Here is a 25626-nt window from a genome sequence, read left to right on the forward strand (position 1 = left end):
ACACATGGCCAGATTTCATTGTTTCTCATTGCCATGTAGTATTCCATGGTATAGATAAATCACATCTTCTTGATCCATTCATCTGTTGATGGACACTTAGGCTCTTTCCATGTTTTGGCTATTGTTGAGAGTGCTGCTATGAACCTTGGGGTGCATGTGCCCCTATGCATCAGCACTCCTGTATCCCTTGGGTAAATTCCTAACAGTGCTATTGCTGGGTCACAGGGGAGTTCTATTGTTAATTTTTTGAGGAACCTCCACACTGTTTTCCAGAGGGGCTGCACCAGTTTGCATTCCCACCAACAGACTTGGCACCTGTTTCTTGAAGGACCCCTACCATAGCCCCAGATCGCCTTCTGGTCGACAGGCTCATACACTAGAAGCAGGGCCAGCTGTTTCGGCTCTGAATGGAGGGTAGGTCTCAGAGTGCACAGTACATTCTCGGGGCAAAAATAGGCGGACTGGCTAGGATCCTTGTGGGAAAGACAAAAAGGGCTGGGGTGAAGTGGGCCAGGAGATGCTTGCCAGGGTGAGCATGTGGGGAGGGATACTTAGCCACCTGCTCCATAGGCCAGCCCTACAGAATAGAGCCCAAGATCCCGCTCTGCCTGGGAACTAGAAAAGTTCTGGCAGCTTGTGGGCATGATCAGCAAAGCCCCAACAACTGTCAGGTTTCAGCCCTGTGCCTGAGTGCAAGCTGAACACGGACTCCCCATTTCACTCTTCAAAGGCTGGATGGCAGCGTCCACGGGGACCTTTGTGCTATCTCTGGTCTGCTGCTTACTGCTCACTGGTCTGGTAGTGATTTCGACTCCTGATCCAGTGCTCCCAACAAATGTCCATTACAGCATTGAGGACAGATTTTGATTCTGATACTGAATATACTCTGGAGGCTGGGGGGAAGGCCAAGCTTCCAGAAGCTAGCTCTTGGGCTGGAAGTCCTTCCTGGCTTCTGGGGAGGTCTTTTTCTCTCCCGCATTGATCCTGTTCCTCCCATAGGAGCTTCTTAGTCGACTGAAACCTTCTTCTCCTTTGTCTTCTTTTAATGTTTATTTATTTATTTGAGAGAGAGAGCATGAGCATGAGCGGAGGGAGGAGCAGAGAGAGGGAGGAGAGAATCCCAAGCAGGCTCTGCTGACAGTGCGAGCCTGATGTGGGGCAAACCATGAGATCATGACCTGAGCCAAAATCAAGAGTCGGACGCTTAACTGAATGAGCCACCCAGGTACCCCCTGAAACCCCCTTCTTGCACCCCTGCTGACAGTGTGCCACCATAGTGCTAATTCTGTCTGCTTCCTTTCCTGTTGGCATGACTTTACTAAGGATAATTTGGAACTTCAATGGCTTCCGTGGGAAACTGCAGATCTCCCCTTAGTGGCTCCTGTGAGACCTCTCCCTTCCATCCCCTCTGCTCTTCCTTCCTTCCATACCACCTTTGCTTCCTCTCCAGCTCCCTTCCATCCCCTCCCTTCTCCTCCCAGCCCACCCTACCATACCTTCCCCTTCCCTCCAGCCTCTCAGCTCCCATAGTCACTGGCACGTAGACCCCTTGACCCACTAGGGGCTCTCAAAGGACTCAGGGACCCCCAGAAGTAACAACCCAGGGTTGAAAAAGAACAAAAAAAGCAAACTGGAAACAGACATTTAGTCCATGGCCTCCATAAGATTATATATCAGGGCAAAAAGATCTTAAAGGCCACCTCCATGAACATTGGTGAAAAGATTTAGCCTCCTATTGAACAGGTAACTAACCTGTTCCATCTGCCAGAAACATAAGGTCCAACTCATATAAACTAGTGAGTTTTGTATAATTCTATTTATGCCTGATGCATGGCCAAAATTTTTAAACAAAATAAGATCTCTATTTGAATCTGTATGTTTATGTTTATGTATGTATGTATGTATACACATGCACATGTATGTAGTCCTATCCTAATTGGCTTGGAGAAAAATAAGTACTTAAATAAACTAAATCCTCCCCAAAACTCCCGGAATTATAAGAATCAACTCAACTGTTTTTCAAGTTTACATAATTTGGATAATCTATGACAAAGAAGACTGGCTTCCTATTGTTGACTTAATGAAACAGGTATATCTTTAGTGTTATCACATTACATGGAATGCAAACATACATTTTTTAAAGATTTTATTTTTAAGTAATGTCTATACCCAGTGTGGGGCTTGAACCCACAACGCCAAGATCAAGAGTCACACACTTCATCAACTGAGCCAGCCAGGTGCCTTGCAAATATACATTTTTATTCAACTTTGGTATACTAGCCAAATAAGTTAATATTCTATCTACTCAATGTTTAGGATTGTACAAATGATAAATCTGATTTTCATCAAACTGAGTTCCTATTCTGACAAACTTTACTTTAACAATCATTGTGTTTTATAATATATCTGTCTAGGAGCACCTGGCTGGCTCAGTTGGTAGAGAGCAAGTGACTCTTGATCTTGGGGTCATTAGTTCAAGCCCGATGGTCAGGGTAGAGATTGCTTTAAAAAAAAAAAAAAAATATATATATATATATATATATATAAACACACACACACACAGAGTATATATACACATTCATATATACAACACATATGGCTAAGATTATGTATATACATATATATAACACACATACACACACACATATATATGTGGCTAAGAAATTACTTTAAAAATATATATATATAGCTAATATACATATGTATCTGCCTAAAAACTGTCTTCAAAATCTTTCTGGTAACTTGTAACCTTGGAGTTATACCAAGTTAAATTACATAATAGATATTCTTTGAGTATCTAATTTTTACATAAGGTAAAGTGCTGGGACATTCATTACTAATTATAGTTTAAGTTTTATACTTTTGACTTGTTTTTATATGGTACAGAGAAGCTAATGATACTTGGGTCTGTTAATAAATATGTTCTTCTTGCCACATTAAAAAAAATTTGTACTATTCAGGGGCGCCTGGGTGGCTTAGTCGGTTAAGCCTCCGACTTTCGCTTAGGTCATGATCTCGCGGTTCGTGGGTTTGGGCCCCGCGTCGGGATCTGTGCTGACTGCCAGCTCAGAGCCTGGAGCCTGTTTCAGTCTGTGACTCCCTCTCTCTCTGACCCTCCCCTGCTCACGCTGTCTCTCTCTCTCTCTCCTAGAAATAAATAAAACATTAAAAAAATTTTTGTACTATTCAGAGTGTATACCTCTACAGATTACGACATCACATATTCATAAAATTTGCTAATCTGGTACAGAATATGGGTGTATGGCTGACAAATCACAATTATCTACTTCCTAGTTTTATCTGTAAAATAAAGTTTGCGAATGGCTAAAAACTGTAATCAGTATACGAAAATAAAACAACTACTAGAAACAATAAGAGCAAAGGGAAAGAACTTTGTAAACAAAGAATGTGAGAAAAGTAAGAGGTGTTTCACATGAAAAGTATGCAAAGAATGTAGGATTTGTTTTTCTTAAGGAAAGAAGGCTAGTGATTTTATCCTGGGGTTACATTTTCAAAAGGGGAAAGTATAGGACAAAAATCTGAATGGATATAGAAAGTTACAGAAACTTTGTGGTAAGAGGAACTTCATGTTAAGAGATCTGGCTAAGATTAAATGGATTTTTATATATAAAGTTTTTGAAATGAGCTTTACTGTCAATAACATCCTCATGCAGAACTAGAGTTTGGTTTTCTTTCCACTAAAACAACAAAACTTCTTGGATCACTGGTCTGCTTTTAATGAGGAAATGTAAAAGGTTTTTCTTTACCCTTTGAGTAATCTTTACCAATCTTTACCTTTTGAGGAAATAAAGATCCTCTATCTTATCAAAATAATTTCCTGTGTTTCATGTTATTACCATGTCCTTGATTACTTAAGAGAACCTAGTCTTCTCACTATCCAAAGAGCCAAGTTTCGTTTTTTTGTTTTTGCTTTTACAATCATGTTATCTCCAATGTTTACTTTTCGATTTTTTTATTGTCACTTTGGTTAAGTAAATAACCAAATACCGTTTCACAATGACCTGGGATCGTATCTAGTCAAGCGTGCAAAACTTTTGCCATTTTTGACAACTCTACCTTTCCCAAATCAAATTCTAAATGATCTTCTCAATTTCAAACTGGCTTTGGGATTTCCCAGAGGGTCTCTGGAAGATCTCAAAGGATCTCTTCTTTCACCTTGTAAAAGAGACATGTTAAACTTATTAATTTTAATTGACCTATTGGATTTCCTGAAAGGCACTATCAAATAATACATGCGGCTCAACCTTCCAAAAATGATATTTATATGAATAGATGTTATTGATGTAAGGACGTTGGAAGTTATATAAAATTCCTATATATTTGCTAGCGCCCTCACAGACCAGGAATGTCCTGGTATGATATTATCAGTCATAATTCCAGTTTATATTTTAAATGGTATGTATGTTATAGAAATGACCAAGTTTTATTGTCAGTTGTGTTTTTTACTTATTTTATTTATTTATTTATTTAAAAAATTTTTTTAGAGAGGGGTACCTGGCTGGCTCAGTTGATTAAGCATCTGACTTCAGCTCAGGTCATGATCTCACAGTTTGTGAGTTTGACCACTGCATCGGGCTCTGTGAAGACAGTTCAGAGCTTGGAGCCTGCTTCAGATTCTGTGTCTCCCTCTCTCCTGCCCCTCTTCCGCTCATGCTCTGTCTTTCTCAACAATAAATAAACGCTAAAGAAATATATTTTTCATTTTTTTTAGAGACAGAGGGAGCACGTGATAGGAGAGAGGAGCAGAGGGAGGGAGAGAGAGAATCCCAAGGCTCAAGCCCTGGGATAAACGATCTGAGCCAAAATCAAGAGTTGGAAGCTCAATTAACTAAGCCACCCAGGTGTCCTAGTGGTGTTGCGTTTATAAGGGACTCTCATCAAATCTTTAACCCCCGGCCATTTAAGTCTTTGTCACCCACAGGTAGTTTTTGTTTCACCCTGCTACTCTCCAAAAGCATTTGCAATCAGCTACATGCCAGAGTGCTTCGTCTTCAACCGAAAGGGACTGTCTCCAAGATCCATGGTAAGGAATATGACAGGTACCCTGGGGTACAGACTTCTGAGGGCCTTACTTCAGTAACTCTAAGACCATCCCACAGGACTAAGGCTTTCCAGAAATCTAGTGGAGAAACTGATGGGTTCATGAAACTAACCAAGATCAAGCAGGACAAGAGTTAACTACATGGAACTGAATAAACTGATAAAGGATGATCATAATTTTCTATGGCTTTAGTCTGGAATATTGTTGGCTCTTTTTTTCATTTTATTTATTTCTGAGAGAGAGAGAGAGCGTGAGCAGGGGAGGGTCAGAGAAAGAGGGAGACACAGAATCTGAAGCAGGCTCCAGGCTCCCTGGAATATTCTTGGCTCTTTAGTATTCTATTTTCTGTATACAAAAAAAAAAAAGACAAAAAAAAAAACCCACCTTTTTAATTTTAAAGTTTATTTACTTTGAGAGAGAGAGAGATTGAGTGCATGGGTGCGTGTGCACGAGCAAGTAGGGGAGGGGCAGAGAGAGGGAGAGTGAGAGAGAGAGAGAAAGAGAGAGAGACAGAATCCTAAGCAGGCTCTGCACTGTCTGAGCCAAGCCCAACATGGGACTCAAATGGGGCTCAAATGCAGCTCGCACTTACGAACGGTGAGATCATGACCTGAGCTAAAATCAAGTCAGACACCTAACTGCCTGAAACACCCAGGTGCCCCTTCTTTTTTCTCTTAAGCTACCCATGAGTCATAACACGTTAGCAAGTTAATAGTTTTGTAAACAAAATCAAAGCATTTATCTTTTTCTCCCTATTCCTCCAAAAATTGGGAACTATTATTAAGTATTCTTATTTTCATGGCAATATAGTTATTTGCGTAGGTTCAATAAGAACATGTCCTTTCTTATAGGACATAACTTGAAAAAGTTACGTAAAGTATATATAAAATGTCATATTTGAAAATTATACGTGGAATCAGACATGACCAGACAGTTTCGAGAACTGTAGTCAACTTTACAAGGAGGCAGTGCTTACAAAGTCCTCTTGAAAAAACCAGCCTTGTACTTGGCTTACAGAAGTTCCCAGCCTTACGGGTGAGTAAGGAAAGTCCCTTCCTGGCAGACCCAGGAGCCCTAAGATATTTGGGGGACCATAAGAAGAAAGGAACTCACTCAAATCTATAGGTGAGCTCTGATTAATGCTGAGTTCTTGCTTTGGCTTCCCAGACTTGAAAGGCTTTTAAAATTCCAATCTGAGATTCCCCATAAAAAGTTCTACAAAGCAAACTTAACAAGCCTTATGTGGTCAATTCCCATTTTTGCTGCACTTATGTAAATAATCAGGCCAAATTTAATGAGACCAGAATGATTTTGTAAACAAGAATAATATTTGTGTGGCCATCTTTGATCAAAAAGGGAAGTGGCTACAGAGGGAGATGTTATGTCTCAATGGAAAAAAATAATACAAAATTGTGGGTTATCAGACTCTAATCCTATTTATTGTGTGGGAGCTTTTACTATACTGTCTGTGAACTGGACTGCATCCTGCCATCTTACATATTTTGTCAGCCCTTACCAAACCCTCAGCTCTTCTAGTTTCCTTCAGCATCTTGCTACAACTCTCCAAAGTGATGTTTCCAATTTTCCTCCCTTCCCTCCTGACTTGGCATCACTGCGAACTAAAATCTGACTGCCCAGACCCTTCCTGGGACTCCGGTTGTCTTGCTGCTGCCCTTTTTCCTCCAGGATCTGAAAAAGCCCCGCGTGCTGAAGCATGAAGACAGCTTGGTATGACTCTCAAAGAGCCCATCACATAACAAATCACGTGCGTGCACCTTCATTCCTGGAGCTGCAGCTGCATGGGCCACTCAGGAGTCCATGGGAACTCCCACATCTTCCATGCTCTGCTTGGGGAAATAGACTTGACTGTGACACTGCTGTCTATACTATATTGGTGGAGAACAAGAAGCCAGAGGCACTGTAAGAATGTCCTGAAGGAAACGGACAGAGCTACAAGGAACTGAAAGCAGTTCCATTTCCAGATTGGAACGCTGTCGGGACTACTTGTTCTCTCCAGAAGGACATCATACAGGTGCCAGGCCAGCCCGTTTTGTCTGCTGCCAGATGTACTCATGACCCAGTATGGAATACACTGCGGGTGCATGACCTGTCAAGATGTCAAATACTATGTTGTATGTACTTGCTGTTATCAGACAAATAGCAAAATAAAAGAGGCTTGAGCCGGGAGACTGATATTTCAGCTCCTGGAGAGTCTTAGCCCCCTGCTTTTCAATTATCTCATCACTGCACCTTTAGGACCTCTCTCTCTTTCACTCTATCACCATAAACACTCAAACTACAAACTGGGAAATCCACTGGATTGCCACCATGGTCCTCACTCCACATTCTAAAGATGTTTAGGGGTCAATGTCTAAACTCTTGCCAACTGGCCATCTGTGGGACTCAAAAACCAGGCTTACGGTCAACTTCAACCATTAATCTTTGCTTTTCTTTCTGTTTCCATAGAAATGCCCCTCATTAAACGCCTGATCACTGGCATCATCCAGCAAGTATCCTCTACTACCCTGTCCCATAAGATGGTTCAACAAAAGGTGATCAAATGGAAAACAGGATTATATTATTCAGCAGAAAGAACATCTCTTCTTTGCTTTAACAAGAGGCAGAGACCTGCCAAAGACTCTCTCCTTGACCAAACTCCATCCAGGCTCCTCTGAGCCTCCTTCTCAACTAGGCCTCAACCTTGGCCTATAAAGCCTTGAACAAACACTAAACAGCATCTAACAGTTCAAAGTTGCATCCTTAGGATGACCTTAGCCCCCTTAAATGCCAGAGAAAACTCCAGGCTTCCAAAAGAAGTGACTGTTCCAGCCAACACCTGAAGATAGGGCTCCTTCTCCCAGTCTCTGTGGGAGCAAGGGAGCCTTGACACCAGATGGGTGTCACGTGTACCAGCTTCCTCTTCCTACTTTTTGTAACTTCTCACTTCCCTGACTGACTCCTACCAACCTCATTCCCCAAACACTCTCCCTTTGAAAAGACAAGTGCCTCTAAGCAAATCCGAATGGACCTCAGCTCTTTCCCCTACTGTTGGTAGTTACTGGATAAAATCTCCTTACTGCTGTAACTCGTGACCAGGTCTGTTCATCTATGACACTCCTCTCCCCACTAGGCCCCACACTGCTCCTCAGAACGCCTCTGGGGGTTGGGAGGCAGCAGGCAGTCAGGGAAGCTCATTCCCACGCAATTGGCAATTGGTCAAGAAATGTCCCTAATTTTAAAACCTGAAAGGCTGGTGTAACAGGTCCATTCTGGAGTGACCTCTTCTTTCTCAACATTCTCCCATGGGGATGAGGCCATATCACCCTGATCTAGAGCTGCTGCAGTGTTGGGGTCCCTCAGGGAACCCATTCCCCTGAAAGGAAACGCCTGGAGGTATCCCAGGGGTCAGCCCATCAGGCCTCCAGGGGGAAACTTGTCACTGAGCATCTCCAGGCCTTGAGGCCCATAATTCTCCCATTCCCAAGGGTCTGATCCCAGCTCAAAGATCAAGTGTGACCCTCCCATGGTGACTCAGGCCCCGACTCTGCAAGCCCATCTAGTCAAAGCACTCCCCCGGGAGACAGCCCCATCTTGGGATCTGGATCTCCATAGGAAGCCGGATCCCCTGTCCTTGGCTGGAACCTTATTCCCAAGTCGGACCTTTCCGTTCCAACACAGACCTCCTACTCCCTCAACAGTCTGGTCTCCCAGCCCCTTCTCCGGTCCAGAGACTCCCACTCAATGTCGGATCCTTTTACACGGTTCCTAATTTCACACCCCGCATTCGGAGTTCCTCACCCCAGGACAGATCCCCAAATAACCCACCTCCGATCAGATGCACCCCGGGACCGGAGACTCCCACCGCCGATGAGGTCCCCCCCCCCGCCCACGTCCGAAGACCCCCACCCCACCCCAGATCAGATCCACCCCGGGTCAGATCTGCCCCAGATCCGAAGAACCCCACCCCAGGCCGGATCCCCGCAGCCCTCCAGCTCACTCACCTCGCCTTGGTCGGCGGCGTCCTTGGCCAGGCGGACGCGCCCCGGGCCGGCGCAGGCAGCGCCGCGGACAGCCCCGGGCTCCCAAGAGGCCCCGCGCGGCTATGGCGGTGATGGCGATGGCTGCTGCGCTTCGGGGACCCGGCGGGCGCTTCCGGTGGCGAACACGTGCCACGGCGGGCGGGGTGCGGGGCGCTGCCAGGGGCGCAGCAGGTAGGGCGGGGCGGGCTCTCTGCGCCGGGCGGGGGGCGTCCGGGAAAGGGGGCGTCCTCCAGCGGTGGTCTACGTGGAGGGCTCCGCGCGGGCAGCATTCTGGGCTGGGACAGGAGTCTGCAGGCTTCCAGGCACTCCAGTCCCCCTTCCAGATGGGGAAACAGCTGCGGGACGCAGCCGCAGGTTCTGCTGTGTGAAATGATCTGTGCTCGCAGCCCCACCGCCAGCCAAATATAACTACAATCCTGGTGATTATGGTGGTTGTGACACCTCCTGAGGTTACCAAGCGCCATCACCTGCACACCCCATTAGTCAGACCTGGGCACCTCCTCCCCGAGTGCCTAGTGGCCACACACCGCAGGTGCTCAGTACTTGCCCTGCTTGGAATCATTGACGGGAGGCTTCCAAACTGATGGGCACCAAGCACTCACTGCTTCCAGTGCTGTGCAGGTGACTTGGGGAGGGGACAATACCTGGCTTGTCCTCCTGGAGCCACCCAGGATCACTAACCAAACCAGGTTATTAATTGTAACACCAGACACGGGATGGCACCATGCTCCAGAGCAGGGGCTGCATGCTGGGTCTTATGGGAAGGTTGGCACGCAGCCCTGCAGGACAGGGTGCCGAGAGCAGGCTGCAGGACCACCACATCTGCCATGGTGGCATGGCCAGTCCCACATGTGATGACATCTCCCCACCACATGCCTGCACAGTGACCGACCCCTAGACCTTGTCGCTGGATGACCCCCCATGGGGAATGAGCATTGAGGGGCCTGTGCAAGGAAGGGAGGAGGCCTCTTTCAGAGATGGTGGCTGTGGGAGGAAGAGTGGCAAGGCGCTTGGCCGGCAGTGGAATGAAGCTGACAGCATGCATAGATGGGCAAAGTTGTGTGCCACCATGTGGCCGTAGAGCGCCTAGGAGGTCAGGTGGCCCTGCAGAGTCCTGGGAGATGGGGAGATGGAGTTGCTCTTAGGGTGGCTTTGCTGACCCCTGGGATTTTGGTCAGGGCAATCCTTCTTTGAAAACCTCCTTGCTGCATGAGTCAGGTGAGACGTTCATGAGTTCCTGAGGATTAAATGCAGCAGTGGGGCCCTCACCCCCTTGGCAAGAGTAAAAGATGTGTAAACAGAAGCTGCTGCTGCTGCTGCTGCTGCTGTCACAAGCCCAGGGCCTTCAGGCCACTGTAACCTTGGCCTTAGGGCAGAGTGATGTGGCCCTGGAGTGGAGCTTTTTGTTTCCAGCTGGGCAGCACAAAAGATTCTGCCTCTTGGCCCTCGGGCAGCAAGGGGAAGGAAGCCCCAAGGCTGGAGCTTAGCTGCAGTGATGGGGAGCTGACAGGGCCTGGGCACAGTGCCAACCCCCAACAAGGATGCCCAGGGCTAATTTTGAGCCTCCTCCATCTCAACCGCAGCTTTCCGTCTGAGAGCAGGAAGGCACCTGCCTCGTCCCAGGCTTGGGGGTGGCCCATGCCACTCCGGAACAGGAATGACACTGCTGCTAGTGTCATCTGTCTCCTAACACCTGTTACCAGGAAGGATGCATGATGGGGTAATAGTCACAAAGGGACTCCCAACGTGGCTCCCTGGGGTGGCCAGTGTGCCTGTGGACACACAGGAAGGCCTCTGCTTGCCCTCCCAAAGCAGTGCATTGTTCATTCAGCCCTGCCACACTTGCTGGGGGCCAGGCCCCTGGTTCAGAGGGGGAGCAGAAAATTAAAAGACAATGGGCTCAGAACAAACTGGAGACAGACCTTACCAGGACTGAGCCCTGAATGTGCAGTGGGGAAGGGAAGGCTGTGAGACCGCCCAGGGCACCGGAGTGCACAAGTGTGTTCCAGGTAACCCCCACAGAGCAGCATCCACCTCATCTGCCTTACAGGCCCTTGAGGGTCCTTCCTCCTGGCAGGGTACCCAAACCCTCCTGCAGGTTTAAAGGCAGATTTCTTACGCTTAGCAGAAAGTTCCTCTGCTGACCTCTTCTTCCACGTGTTTATCAGACTGAGAGGCTCCTGGGTGTGCACGGCAGGCTCGGAGGGCAAACCAAGGATAAGCTGGCAATCTACACAGCCAGTTGCTCTCCCTGCCCTCTGCCTGATAGCGGGCAAAGGGGACATGGTGTGGGTCTGGGGACACTAGGAGCTTGCAGGGACCTGTTCTGTCAGCAAGAAGGACCAGCACCAGCACCTGCAATGGAAGGTAAGGGCGTTCTCCTGGGCAAAATCTTAGTGTGTCCCCCCAGCTCGTTCACCACAGGACAGCTAGGAAGAGAGGCGCTGCCCTGCCCCGTAGGTGTGTGGTCCTCACAGCCCAGCAGTAGCTTGTCTCCAACCAGCAGTCTGTCCTCAGTTCTTTGGGCTCATATCAACACCACCAGAATAACTGACAAACTTTAGTCCCCTTTGGAGCCCTTGAGTTGAATTTGGAATTAGGTCCACCGTGGACTGGCTGTTTGAACCAAGTTGTGGCTCGGTTCAATCCCATGTGTGCCTCTGCACGCATTGCAGGTGCCCTCAAATGCCGCATGCAGGACAGAAACTGGGGTGGGCTTGGCTCTGGGGTGGGTGCAGTGGGGCCTCTCTACAGGGCAGGCTGGCAGCAGGCCCCCAGCTGAGCCCCTGGACACAGGCTCCTGGTGGCGACTCCCCTAGCTTCACTGACTGCAAGCCAGGGCCTCCTCTAGGCTCAACTGAGCTCCTGTGTCCTTGCAGAGCATATGTTCTGGACCCAGTCTGTGGGGCATCTACAGAGCCGGGGTCCCTGAGGGGTGCAGGTCTTCAGGAGTATTCTCTACAGACTTGCCTACCAGAAAGGTCAAGGTGGCCACGAAGGCAGGTTCCAGTGTGGCCAGCTGTGCTGGCCTTGGATGCCAGACCCTTATTTGATCACAGGATCCTGTGCTTCGCCCAGGAGCAGTGGGCAGCTCTGGACACGCTGGCAGCAGTCTGACCCCTGCTCCCATTCTGTGTACTGGTTATTTTCTGCTCTTTCTTCCTTTCTCTATAGGGAATAGGCCAGTGCCTGGTGCTGGGCATCTCCAGCATGGGCCCTGGGTCAGAGCTTTCACCAGCCAGCCACACCTGCTCCTCACCTACCTCCCACCCATTCCTTTGCTCACCACCCCCCACCTTTCTCACTGCCTCTTGTCTGCTTTCCATGCCAGCAGTTTACAGAAGAGATAGATAACATCTTCCACAAGGCAGGAAAGATGTGAGCGGCCCTGTGTGCTGGGCGTGGGAGTGGACTGTGTGTTGCCTCCAAGGTGACACCATGGTGAGCCCAAGAGGCATTTCACAGTCACTTCTCCCCCAAGGCCCACAGCGCACCAGGCACTCTGAGAGGCCAGGGTGTGCTGCCTGATGCAGGGACTGCTTTTTATGTTTTCACTCAGAGCAAAAGGTGACCGTTACAAATGAAAGACAGACTCAAGAAAAGTGTTTTTGTTTTTTGGGATTTTTGGTAATTCCTATTTTTGAAAGAGAGCGAGAGCATGAGCAGGGGAGGGGCAGAGAGAGAGGGGGACAGAGGATCCAAAATGGGCTCTGTGCTGACAGGCTGACAGCACAGAGCCCAACATGGGGCTGGAACTCACAAACCACAAGATCATGACCTGAACTGAAGTTGGACGCTCAACTGACTGAGCCACCCAAGCACCTTTCAAGAAAAGTTCTTTAATCCCATGCCTGGCTTAGAACATTGGGTGAAGTGTAAGTTCAGAGCAGTGCTGCCAGTTGAATTACCTTCTTCTTGACCTGATCGTTGTTGCAAAAGCAATTACACACCCTTGGCCAAACTCACCTGCCATTGCTTAGTTTCAGGATTTGTGCTGATGATGGATGCCATCGTTGCCTTCTGCCCCGGTATGTGATATATTATCACCCCAGACCATCGGGGCTCCGATTCTACAGAACAGATCCCGTACCACATTTAACCAGGCAGAGCTGTTTGTCCTTTGGAAATCACATGTCGTCTTGTGGATCCATGCCCCAGACTTGTCCTGCCCCTTCCTCTTACCTCTCACTTTTTTCTCCAGCAGGGAGGCAGGACTACGATCTCCTGGTGATTGGTGGGGGATCTGGTGGCTTGGCCTGTGCCAAGGAAGGTATGTGTCCTGTGCCCTGCATCCTGCCAGTGTGGCGGGGCCTCTGAGCTTTCAGGGACCCCTGGAGAGGGCTGAATTGTTCTCGTAGGTGGGTGGAGATGTGTCCTGAGTGGCCATGCACAGAATGCATTGTCTCTGTAGCTGGCCTGCTGGCCTCTGGGGTCCTACATCCTTGCCAGGGTTACCCCAGGAGCCCCATAACTGTGCCCTGCTCCCTGCTACTCCCCAGTTATCTATGTAGCACCCAGCAGCCAGGATAGCACCCAGGTCTGAGCCTGCCCTCTTGGGCTCCAGCCCCAGGCCTCATGGGATCTGTCCCCACCCATCTGACGTGCCTTCCACCACCCACACCCTTGCTCGCTCTTCCACTCCAGTCCCCGGCAGCCTTGCTGTTTGGCAGATGCTTCCTGAAGGTCTTCCTGGCCTTGCTCCTCACCCTGGCTGTCTGCCCGGCCTGGCCCGGTCTTTGCCAGCCTGGTTAGCTGTGGGGTTCACTCACCTTCCTTCAGTCTTTGCTGCCGAGATGGCCCTACTTAGAATTACACCCTCCAACACACATCTGATCCCTGCTCCCAGCTCCACTGTCCTCGTTCTTAGCCCTGGCACTGTCCCACAGAGAGCACGATTTGTTCTGCTGTCCGTGTCTACCCAGATGGGCCTGGGTACCCCAGGGTGCTCAGTAAAGATGTATTGAATGAGAGGGCTGGACCCAGAGGCATCCAGAGACCTCGTGTTGCAGTTTGCCACCAATCTGGGTGCTGAACAGACGGCCATCATTTCACTGGGGGCTTTGCACTCTGCCGTAGGAGTGCCCAGCAGTCTGCTTGCCTGTCTAAATGATAAGGAGGCAGATGTGGATGAGGGAGGGGGGAAGACAGGAGAGAAATAGGGCCCAAAACAAGAGGGAGTTGAGCAGGCACCCTGACGGCGTAATTACAGCTCTCTGACATCAGATCCTGGGCTTTAGAATCACAGTTGGCATAAAGGAAATTTGCTGTCCACTGCTCTTGCCCTGAGGGGCAGAGGAGTGTGCCGGCCTGCAGTGGGGGAGGGGGGGAGGGGGAGGAGAGGGGGAGGGGCGCAAGAACCTGGGAAGTCTCTCAGCTGATATGGGGACCCACCCAGGGATACGAGGTCCTCATCCCACAGGACCACAGAGCCACCCCAAGAAACAGCGTACAGTCAGTTGTACCAGGGATGTCCCTTATAGCAGAAGAAAGCCCTGGATGTCGTGTCCATTCCAGTGTCTTATCTGTAGAAGTACTTCTCTGCTAACCTGCAGCAGTTCCCAGGTCTGTCTTTGCCTTTTGTAACAGTGGCATTTCTCCCTGTGGATGACTGCAGTTTTCTATAGCTTTGCTGAGATATAATTGACATAAAATGAACCGTACATATTTAAAGTGGAAAACTTGATACGGTTTGACATATGTACACACCTGTGAAGCCAAATACCACAGTCAAGCTAGTGAGGGTGTCCATCACTCCCGTATTAGTTTGCTGGGGCTGCCGTCCCAAAGAACCACAGTCTGCTTGGCAGCAGAAATGTACTTCCCCACTGGAGGCCGGAAGTCCGAGATGAAGGTGCCAGCAGGGTTGTTTCTTCTGAGTCCTCTGTCCTTGGCTTGTAGATGGCTGTCATTTCCCTCCCATCATACCCGGTCTTCCTTCTGTGCGCTTGCCAGTCTGGGTCTCAATCTCTTCTTACAAGGATACCAATCAATCAGGACCTGGGCCCTTATTTCTTATTACATTTTTTCCTCATTACCCCACCCCCCCCCCCCCGTGTCCTCATGTGGTCTTTCCTCTGTGTGTCTGTATTCTAATCTCTTTTTATACGGAAATCAGTCAGATCCGAATGGGGCCCACCCCGTGGTCTTAATTCTAACCTCTATAAAGACCCCGTCTTCAAATAAGGTCATGTGCCGAGGTTCTGGGGGTTTGGGCTCCAACATGAATTTGGAGGGGACATGGCTTAGCCCATAACAAACCCCAAAGTGTCCTCAAACCTTGGGAACCCCTCCTGCCGCTCCTTCTCTGCTGCATCCCCAGACAGCCAAAGATCTGCTTTCTCTCACTAGAGATTCATTTGCATTTTCTAGAATCTCCGTTATACAAGATGGGATCATGCAGAATGTGTTCTTAACATCTCTGGCTTTTTCTTCCCATAGCATAATTATTTTGGGATTCATCTATGATGCTGTGTGCATCCAGAGTTCATTCCTTTCTATTACTGATTAGTATTCTCTAGTTTGCATACACCACATTATCTTGGTCCAGTCACCTATAGGTGGACATTTGGGGTGTTTGCAGTTTGGGGCTATTGTGGATGGTGCTGCTATGAACATTTGGGTTTGTGTCTTGGTGTGGATGCATGTTTTCAATTCTCTGGGATAAATGCCTAAAAGTAGAACAGCTGGGTCATGTAGCATATCTCTTCTTTAAGTAGTTTTTCATTTATTGCCCCAGTCTTTTGTAGTCTTAAACGTACAGGTCTCCACATCTTTCATCAGATTTATCCTGAAGTGTTTCATACATTTTCTAACAGCTTTTTTTGAGATTAAGTCATATACCATACTATTTGTTCATTTAAAGTGCATAATTCAGGGGTGCCTGGGTGGCTCAGCCATTTAAGCGTCTGACTCTTGATCTCAGCTCCAGGCCTTGACCTCTCGGTCATGAGTTTAAGCCTTGCTTTGGGGTCTGTGCTGGGCAGGAAGCCTACTTTTAAAAAATGTATAATTCAGTCATTTTTAGTATATGCACAGTGATATATTTACAACTATCACCACATCAGTCGTAGAAATTTTCACCACCCCCCAAAATGACTCTGTACCCATTAGCAGGCACTCCTCAGCCCCAGGCAGCCACTAATCACTAACCACGAATCCACCTTCTGTTTCTGTGGATTTGCCTGTTCTGGACATTTCATATAAATATGTGGCCTTTTGTCTTTGTATCTTCCCCTTACTATGATGTTTTCAGCGCTTATCCGCCACACAGCATGTGCTAGTACTGTATCCTTTTCAGTGGCTGCATATCATTCCATTGCAAGGACAGATCACATTTTATTATCCACTTGTCTGTTGATGGACATTCGGGTTGTTTCTGCTTTTTGCCTTTTGTGAATAATGGTACTGGGAACATTCGTGCGCCAATTTTTGTGGGCCTGTTTTCCTTTCTCCTGGGTAGAGACATAGGAGTGGAATTGGGGAACGATACGGTTTGACCTTTTGAGGAACTGCCAGACTGTTTTCCAAAGTGGCTGCATCATTTTATGTCCCCACCAGCAATGCAGGAAAGTTCAGATTTCTCCACATGCTCACCAGCATGTGTTATCTTTTTTTTTTTTTTTTTTTTTTTTATCATACTCTCCTAAGTAGGTGTTCAAATGGTACCTCGTTGTGGTTGATCTGTGTTTTCCTAACGATTAATGACACGGATCATCTTTTCATGTGTTTCTTGGCCATTTGCATGTCTATGAATAAATGTCTACTCAGAAGTTTTGCCCATTTTTTGAAAAGATTGTATTCTTTAAAAAAGTTTTTCTAATGCTTATTGTTTTATTTTTGAGAGACAGAGTGCAAGCAGGGGAGGGGCAGAGAGAGAGGGAGACACAGAACCTGAAACAGGCTCCAGGCTCCGAGTTGTCAGCACAGAGCCCGATGTGGGGCTCAAACCCACAAACCATGAGATCATGACCTGAGATGAAGTCAGACGCTGAATGGACTGAGCCACCCAGGTGCCTCCTATGTTACACATTCTTACATAAATATATTCTGGACACTAAACCCTTATCAGGTGTATGATTTGCCAATACTTTTTTCCATTCCATGGATTATCTTTTCACTTTTCTTGTAGCACATTTTTAATTTGGATGTAAGTCCGGTTTACTTCTTGTTTCTTCCGTTGCTATACTTTTGGTGTTTGAGAAACAGTTGTTTTACCCAAGCTCAAAAAGATGTGTGCCTATGTTTTCCTCTAAGACTTTTACAGTTTCAGCTCTGACACTTAGGCCTTTGGTCCATTTTGAGTTCATGTATACATAGGGTGAAAGGTAGCTGCCTTGGGGTTTGCAGTAGACACCTTGAACTTGTCACAGTCTACCTGCAAATGATATTGTCCCACTTCACACGTAGTACAAAAACCTTAGTATGGTAGGATGCTTCCCTTTCTCCCTTCCCAGCCTTTATCCTACGTGGTCATATATTTTACTTTTACATGTTATAAGCCCCATAACACATTGCTATTTTTTGTTTAAACAGTTACCTTCAAAAAAGATTAAACTAGGGGCGCCTGGATGGCTTAGTCGGTTAAGCGTCCGACTTTTGCTTAGGTCATGATCTCGCGGTTTGTGGGTTCGAGCCCCGCGTCGGGCTCTGTGCTGACTGCCAGCTCAGAGCCTGGAGCCTGTTTCAGTCTGTGACTCCCTCTCTCTCTGACCCTCTCCTGCTCACGCTGTCTCTCTCTCTCTCCTAGAAATAAATAAAACATTAAAAAAAAAAGATTAAACTAATGAGGAAACAATCTTACAGATCTGCCCTGTGTAGTCACCATTTCTGGTGCTGTCTTTCCTTTGTACAGACCCAAGTTTCCATTTGGCATTATTTCGCTTCTACCCTAAGGATGTCAGTGAACATTTCTTTCGATGTGCCTTTAAGAGTAATTAATTCTTCAAGCATTTGTATGTCTGAAGACATCTTTATCTTGCCTTTTGTTTTTAAAGATATTTTCTCTGGTGGAGAATTCAAGGAAGACAGAGTTGTGTTTTTTGTTTGTTTCTTTCTTTTATTACTCTGGAGATGTTGTCCCTCTGGCTTCTCACTTGCATTATTTCTTTTTGTTTGTTCATTTGTTATTTGAGAGAGAGAGAGAGAGCGAGAGAGCATGAAAGCCCATGCATGAGTGGGAGTAGAGGGGGGAGAGAGAATCTCAAGCAGGCCCCAGGCTCAGCATGGAGCCTGACGCAGGGCTCAATCCCACAACCCTGGGATCATGACCTGAGCCAAATCAAGAGTTGGCCACTCAACTGATGGAGCCACCCAGGGGCCCTCACTTGTATTGTTTCTTGCTGCCACTTTATCTCTGTGTTCCTTCATTGTGTGTCTTTTTTCCTCAATGGTTTTCAGGATTTTTTCTTTTCGTTGGTTTTGAGCAATTTAATGAGGTGTGCCCCGGTGTAGTTCTCAATTATTTTTCTGCTAGACTTCCTTGAGCTTCTTGGGCCCATGGATTTCTAATTCTCATTAAGTTGTGAGAATTTTCAATCATTATTTCTCCAGGTAATTTTCCTGTCTTCCCTCCCCTCCTTCACTTTGGAAGACTTTAATCACATATACATTAGGAGGCTAAAAGTTGCCTCTCAGCTCCTAGGTGCTCTCTTCACTTTGAGAAGTTTCTGTTCCTATGTTTCCAAGTTCACTAATAAAAAAGCCTGCCAAGGCTAATAACATTAATCCCACCCAATATCTTTTTTATCTCTTATATTGTAATCTTCATCTCTACAAATCCGACCTGGGTCCTTTTGTATATCTTCCATGTTGCTCCTTAACTTTTTGAACATGGAGAATACAGTTACGGTACTCATTTTACTTTTTTTTCCCTCTAATTCTGACAGCTGTGTCATTTCTTGGTCAGTTTCCACTGACTGATCTTTTCTCTCTTATGGCTTGTATTTTCCTGCTCCTTTGCATGCCTGACGGTTTTCGATTGAATTTCCCTTACTGGCTTCTGGATATTTTTAGATTCCTAGATACATTTTTGGGTGTGTTCCGGGATGCAGGGAAGAGAGTCTGATTCTTTTGCATCTTACACTTAAGATTTATTAGGCGAGGGACACCTGAGTAGCTCAGTTGGTTAAGCATCTGACTTCAGCTCAGGTCATGATCTCACAGTCCCTGGGTTCGAGCCCTGCGTCAGGCTCTGAGCTGACCTCTCGGAGCCTGAAACCTGCTTTGGATTCTGTGTCTCCCTCTCTCTCTGCCCCTTCCCCTACTTGTGCTCTTTCTCTCTCTCAAAAATAAATAAGTGAATATTTAAAAAATTTTTTTGAAGATTTATTAGTAGGCGGGTCCAGAGCTGTGCCCAGTCATTCTCAGCGAGTGGATCTGACCTTGATACTTCTACAGCTCCCCAGGAATCGTGTGTTTTGTCCAGCCTGCCTTCTGGGAACAGTGCCTGTTCACTACATGACCACTGTCTCCTTTGGTCTTTCTGGATGATTCTTTCCTGGCTTCGGGTAAATTCCTCACACACGTGCACTGATCAGATGTCTGCAGTTCTGTGCAGCTTTCTCCTCTCTGGTCCTCTGTCCCAGAAGCGCTGGCTGCCTCAGTCTCCCCAGGCTCCCAGCCTCTCTCCTCCGCCATGGAGTCTGGTGGGCTCTGCCTGGGCCTCCTCTTTGTGCTGGATCCTGGAGACTCTCCAGTTGTGAGGCTCACCTCGTTTGTTTCCTATCTTCCCAAGAATCACTCTCCTTGGTCTTCTGATGTTCAGTTTCTTGAAACCCTTATTTTGTGTATATCATCTGGATTTTTGGTTGTCTTAGATGGGAGGGTATATTCAGTCCCTGTTGCTCTATTGTGGTCAGATGGGAGAGATGGACATCAGATGTTTGAAGAGTCCTCCTTGTTTCTAAAATAAGCAAAGCAATCGCATCGTTAGTCTGTTGAGCAAAATGGGTTTTTACAGGAAGGCTTCTAAAACTTTGTTCTGATCTTGGTTGATGGCCATGAATTGTAGTATGTCAAATACTCATGAGTCACGATGTTTAGGTCGGGCATGCCCTCAGGGGCAGTCAAGTCCAGAGCCCAGGCTGGCGATGTAATTCCCCAGGCAAGCCAAGGGGAAGCCCTTCAATGATCCCTGGCTAATGGGTAACAGGGTCTGAACCTGGGAGCCGTGGCCCTGGGAGGAACCTGCTGACAGCCAGTGGGGAAGGCCAGAGGACTCCAGGCAGGAGGTGCAGTTTGGAGCCCAGGTCTCCGTCCCCTTTTGGGGGCTGGCTGATCCTGAACCTGCCATTCGACCTTCTGAACTTCCATTTCCTCACCTTGAGAATGAAGCGGCAAATGGCCACAAGGGTAGACCTTGGGTGGAAGCCCCCCATGGTGTCCAGTGGGGAAGAGAGGAGGTGAACAAGTCCACTGGGTAGGTCTGGGGAGAGAACCAGGGGAAGCTCTGAGTCTGAGGCCTCTCCCAGGAGGTGAATATTCCTGTGATGCATATAAGTATACTCTGGGTGAGCCCCAGGCTTATGCTGAATGTATGGGCTTGGAGCCAGGTGCGGCAGAAGGCAAGGGAGGGCTGTAGTCGGTGTATGAAGGAGGGTGGGCATCCCACTGGGTCCCGGCACTATGGTGGGTTCTATGAAGGCTGCAGTCAAGAAGAGGCCTGAGGGTTCCCACTTATGGGCAGCACAGCTATGGGCAGCCGACGGTGGGGAGAGCTGGGTGCAGAGCTGGTGGGCAGCTGCTGGCCCTGGTCCTTCCCTGCCCTCTTCGGGTCTTCATGGACCCCTAGGGGCCTCAGCCCCAGCCCCAGAGTGGCTGCCCACCTTCTCACTCTTTTTGTCTTTCCAGCCGCTCAGCTGGGAAAGAAAGTGGCAGTGATAGACTATGTGGAACCTTCCCCCAGAGGTAAGTAGCCCCAGATGGGAGCTGTGTGTGCTGGGGAAGAGGGAGGAAGGGGGCCTGGTTCATGCACAAGGGTGGCTGAGCCCAGAACCAGTCACCTACTGCTAGTCGGCCTCTCTGGCGCAGGTCCTATTTCTCAAGTAAGCCGCCATTAATGTAAAGTTCCTCATTCTGACTTAAAAACGAATCTGACTATAATCATGGAGAATAAATTCATGGGACAGGGTTCACCTGGAGCGCGTTTGAGTTGCAAACAATAACTTCAAGGAATCCTACACGACTGTAGAAGAACAGGAGAGACTTCCAGCCCCCTGAATACAAATCTAAACATGCTCTTCCCAACATGCCAGGCACCAGGTGGGGCCTCGGTGGCACGTGTGTGAACGTTGGCTGCATCCCCAAGAAGCTGATGCACCAGGCAGCGCTGCTGGGGGGCATGATCCGCGACGCTCCCCACTACGGCTGGGATGTGGCCCAGCCAGTCCAGCATGACTGGTGAGGAGCCCTGCCCCCTCCTAGTGCTTGTCTGCTGCTCGTGGGGGACGTGGGGGATGTTAACTGCTCCATTAGCCCTCATGGGAGTGTGCCATCAGACAGAGGCCCTCACCCGGGGACAGCTCTGCGCCCTACCCCCCAACATTTGGTAAAGTCTAGAGACATTTTTGGTTATCACCACTGGTTAGGGGGGGCGCTGCTACATCTATGGGGTGCTGCTAAAGGCCCTGTGGCACACAGGACACCCTCACAAAGGATGATCTGGCCCCAGTGACCACTGGTATGGAGTGAGGAACTGATTCAGGTTCCACAGGTGGCACTTGGGCTGCTCTGAGCTGCACACAGACCCCTCCATGGTTCTCAGATGACCCAGACTTAGGGCCACCACTGTGTCCTGGGGTCTGTGGCCCAAAGCCCCTGTTTTCCCTGAGTACAAAGGCCTACACCCCCAAACCTGGGACAGAGGCCATGGCCATGGGGATGGAGGTCACATTTTTCTACCTTTAGAATCACTGTTTCTTGGCATTTCTGCTAACACACTGTTTGCATCTGACAGTCTGTATTGGGACTCGATAGTTAATACTTCTGTTGCTGTTTTTCACATCTCTCGTTGTATGTTAATAGGAAGAAAATGGCAGAAGCTGTTCAGAATCATGTGAAATCCCTGAACTGGGGGCACCGGGTGCAGCTGCAGGAGAGGTACTGAGGCCTCGCCAGGCCATCATAGCCCTCTCTGGGTCATTTCATCCCTTGACAAGCACTTAGTCCTCAGAGGCTCCGCAGTGCTAAGGCGAGAAGTCCCTGCCCATGGGGTGGGGGCTCACACATGAGGAGCAGATGGGGTGAGTGCCCTGTGAGCTGAAGGCCACCCTGCAAGCTGGCACCTGCAGAGCCTGGAGTAGCAAGGAGTGAGGGGCACGTTGGCGGGACAGCTGGAGCCCAGGGCTGCACAAGGGAGGGAGGCCCAGCCACTTCTGTTGTCACACACACCAGGGCTGTACTTGGGCTCACAGGACCATGCTGGCTTCTGTCCAGGAGTTCCAGGGATCCATGGTCCAGGGGACCCTTGGGGAGACGGCAGCTACCTCCCTTCCACTTCATGCTTCACCTGAGTTGCGGGCAGGGGGCTGTGGGTCCACGCTAGCCTTTTAGCCATCTGCTCCCTATTTAATCCCATAGGTGACACTCTATTTACAGAGGAAATATTTGACAATCTTACTTTTATTTTGCAGAAAAGTTGAGTACTTTAACATCAAGGCCAGCTTTGTCAACAAGCACACGATTTGTGGTGTCACTAAAGGTGGGAAAGAGGTGAGTGCCCAGCTGTCCTGAGTGGCTCCTCTCAGGCGGTCTTGACCCTTCCAAGGACCTGGGGCGCTGACTCCAGCTTCGTTCATCCTCAGTGCTATTCTCAGTACTAAGTGCTGCTGGAATTGACAGCAGATCCCTCTGAGGCCGGTTGTCATTCTCCATGAACGATGAAAGGGATCACTGAGATGCACGTTGTGCCAGGCTGCCCACTACGCCGGGCCACAGGACGGGTGGTCACACCCCTTGCAGAATTTTGTGGGGATTGGAGGAGACGAGACACCTGCAGGGTACTCCATAAACTGGGGGTGGGGGGTGAGGTTTGGAGTTACAGTGTCTCCCTGCCCTCTTCTGCTGGGCCCCCTCCTGGCTTGAGGACCCTTGACGGGCTCCCAGCTCCAAGGGACCTCTGAGTTCCTGGCTGGAGGGTCTGCACTGCTGGGCAGGAACTGCAATTGGAAAGTGTGGGTCTCTGCCAGGGGTGCCTGCAGCCGAGCCCCTGCATCTGTGTGCCACAGTACGTGTGCATGACCACAGTATATCTGTGTGACCACAGCTTCCTTGATTTCTTCCCAGACTTTGCTTTCTGCTGAGCATATCGTCATTGCTACTGGAGGGCGACCGAGGTACCCCACCCACGTGAGTGTCCCCAGCACACAGCCTTCCCTGCCACCCTGGGCACATTCGTGGTCTCTTCAGCTCATGCTTCCCACACCAGCAACATCCCCATTCTTTCTTTTCTTAAAAAAATTATTTTTTTCTATATTCACTGTGGTCACTTTTTCTTTTTCTTTTCTTTCTTTTTTCAGTTTTAAAATTTATTTATTTTGAGAGGGAGAGAGGGAGTGCATACACATGAGCGGGGTAGGGGTAGAAAGAGAGAAAGGGAGAGAGAATCCCAAGCAGTCCTTTGTGCTGCTAGCGCAGAGCCCGATGTGGGTCTTGAACCCATAAACTGCGAGATCATGACCTGCACCGAAATCAAGAGTCAGATGCTTAATCAACTGAACCAACTAAGCCACCCAGGCATCCCTTTATTTCGAATTCTTTCTCAGCTCCATTCTACAGAAGCAGGTCAGCAGGGACCCAATATTGCTGAATCCTAAGAGCAACTGTCACTTTACTCTTCAGGTGGCTCTGAGACCACCACACCTGCTCTCCTTTATCTTGCTTTGCTGATTCTCCCTTTTCTCTTCAGCCTTGCAATGTTGGAGCATCTGGGACTTAATTAAGCCTTTTCTTCCTTCCGCTACCACAAATCTTGCTTTTAATTGACATAAAATTTATATACCATAAAATGCCCCCTTTTAAAGGGTACGATTCAGGGGGTTTTAGTATATTCACAGGGTTGTGCAACCTTGTACTGTTAGTGGTCACTGCCCATTCATTCCCTGCTTCCCCAGCCCCTGGCAGCCACTAGTCTGCTTTCTGTCCCTATGGATTTGCCCACTCTGGACATTTCACGTAAATGGAATCTGACAACATGTGGCCCTTGTGACTGGCTTCCTGCACTCCGCAGAATTTCCAGGATTCATCCACACATTGTAGCATGTGTTAGAACTTCATTCTTTTTATGCCTGAATAATGACACATTGTGTGGGTAGACCATACTGTGTTTGTCCACTTGTCCACTGATGGACATCAGAGTTGTTTCTCCTTTGAGCTGTTGTGAATAATGCTGCTATGAACTCGTGTGTACATGTTTTTCTGTGGACTTAAGTGTTCACTTCTCTTGGCTCTATACCCAGGAATGGAGTCGATGGGTCAGTTTTTAACCCTTTAAGGAACCACCAGACTGTTTTCCAAAGCAGCTACACCATTTTACATTTCCCCACCAATAACATTTGACGGTCATACCGTACTTTCTTGTTTCTTCACGTTTCGTAATTTTATTTATTGTTGAAAAATGAATATTTCAAATAAAATAATGTGTGAACTCTGGAAGTCACAATCTCTCTCCACCATAGGATTTTGTTTATTGCTGTTGTTTGTTGGGTGGTTTTCTAAACTGATTTTGTAAAGTCTGTATTCTTTGTCGCGGGAGGCCACTAACATTTCTGCTCAGTTAGCTTAGTGGTCAGCTGGTAACTGGACAGAGATTTCCTTAAACACTTGGAGAGATTGCCCAGTCTTTGCTGAGGGGTTCTGTGGGCATTTGGGGGCACACTTTTGACATTCATCCAGGCACCGGAAACTCTGCCTTAGCCCTCGCTGCCTACTTGTGCTGGGCCACCAGGCCAGCCAGAGGTGAGAGCTCAGGCCATCTCAGGCCTTTTCCGGGTGTGTGCACAGCCCAGTACCTACACCTGGCCTTCTAGGTCCCCAGGAATGCACGGGAGCTTTTCAAAGCTCCAGTGGACATCTCATTCCTTGGCTTTTCCTTTTAAGGTTTTGGGTAGTATGTTGTCTGCTTCAGCTGTTATCCATCACCTCGGTCAGCTGCAACATTACATCATTGGGCAGCCTCTCCTCAGAGAGAGCTTGCAGCCCTGGGCAAGGTCAAGAGAGGTTGAAGATAAGCTTCTTGAGTGGGGTCTTCTGGGAAGCCCCAGCCAGGTCAAACAATGACTCTTTGGGAAGGAGCTTTGAAAGGGCTCCAGCTCTGCTCCACTCTCTCTGGTACATTTTTAAGTCACTCTTCATTTCTCAAGGTTGCTGCTGAGCTGAGAAAAGGGGCTAGACAGTGAAAACTCCACCAAACTCACCGTTCTTCCCAAGCCTCAGCCATTTTTCTTGACTAAATGTTCCCTGTGTTGCCCCAAGCCTTTGGTTAATTTCCAGAGTTCTCAAAAAGTTGACTCTTTTTTTTTTTTTTTTTCC

General features: G+C 48.1%; 2 protein-coding genes across 5 annotated transcripts in view; one reads left to right on the forward strand and one right to left on the reverse strand.

Annotated features, from left to right (window-relative positions):
• COMT (catechol-O-methyltransferase) overlaps positions 1–9180 on the reverse strand; it is a 22546-nt gene extending 13366 nt beyond the window's left edge. The window contains exon 1 of the mRNA XM_039242913.1: positions 9064–9180. The gene's annotated coding sequence lies outside the window, so the exon portion shown is untranslated. The remainder of the gene's footprint in view (positions 1–9063) is intronic.
• The window catches only part of TXNRD2 (thioredoxin reductase 2), a 49726-nt gene continuing 33265 nt past the window's right edge, over positions 9166–25626 (forward strand). The window contains exons 1-7 of one of the 4 annotated variants that reach the window (XM_039242909.1): positions 9166–9273; positions 13304–13372; positions 20950–21006; positions 21354–21498; positions 22123–22197; positions 22731–22809; positions 23383–23445. In XM_039242909.1, the coding sequence (XP_039098840.1) occupies positions 9174–9273; positions 13304–13372; positions 20950–21006; positions 21354–21498; positions 22123–22197; positions 22731–22809; positions 23383–23445 (588 nt within the window). In that variant the 5' untranslated portion in view covers positions 9166–9173. Of the gene's footprint in view, positions 9274–11300; positions 11470–13303; positions 13373–20949; positions 21007–21353; positions 21499–22122; positions 22198–22730; positions 22810–23382; positions 23446–25626 lie in introns of those variants that run through there. The other 3 variants (XM_039242910.1, XM_039242911.1, XM_039242912.1) reach the window with 3 other exon arrangements.

Source organism: Hyaena hyaena, unplaced genomic scaffold (assembly GCF_003009895.1).
Source record: "Hyaena hyaena isolate Hyena2069 unplaced genomic scaffold, ASM300989v1 scaffold_219, whole genome shotgun sequence".
NCBI lineage: Eukaryota > Metazoa > Chordata > Mammalia > Carnivora > Hyaenidae > Hyaena > Hyaena hyaena.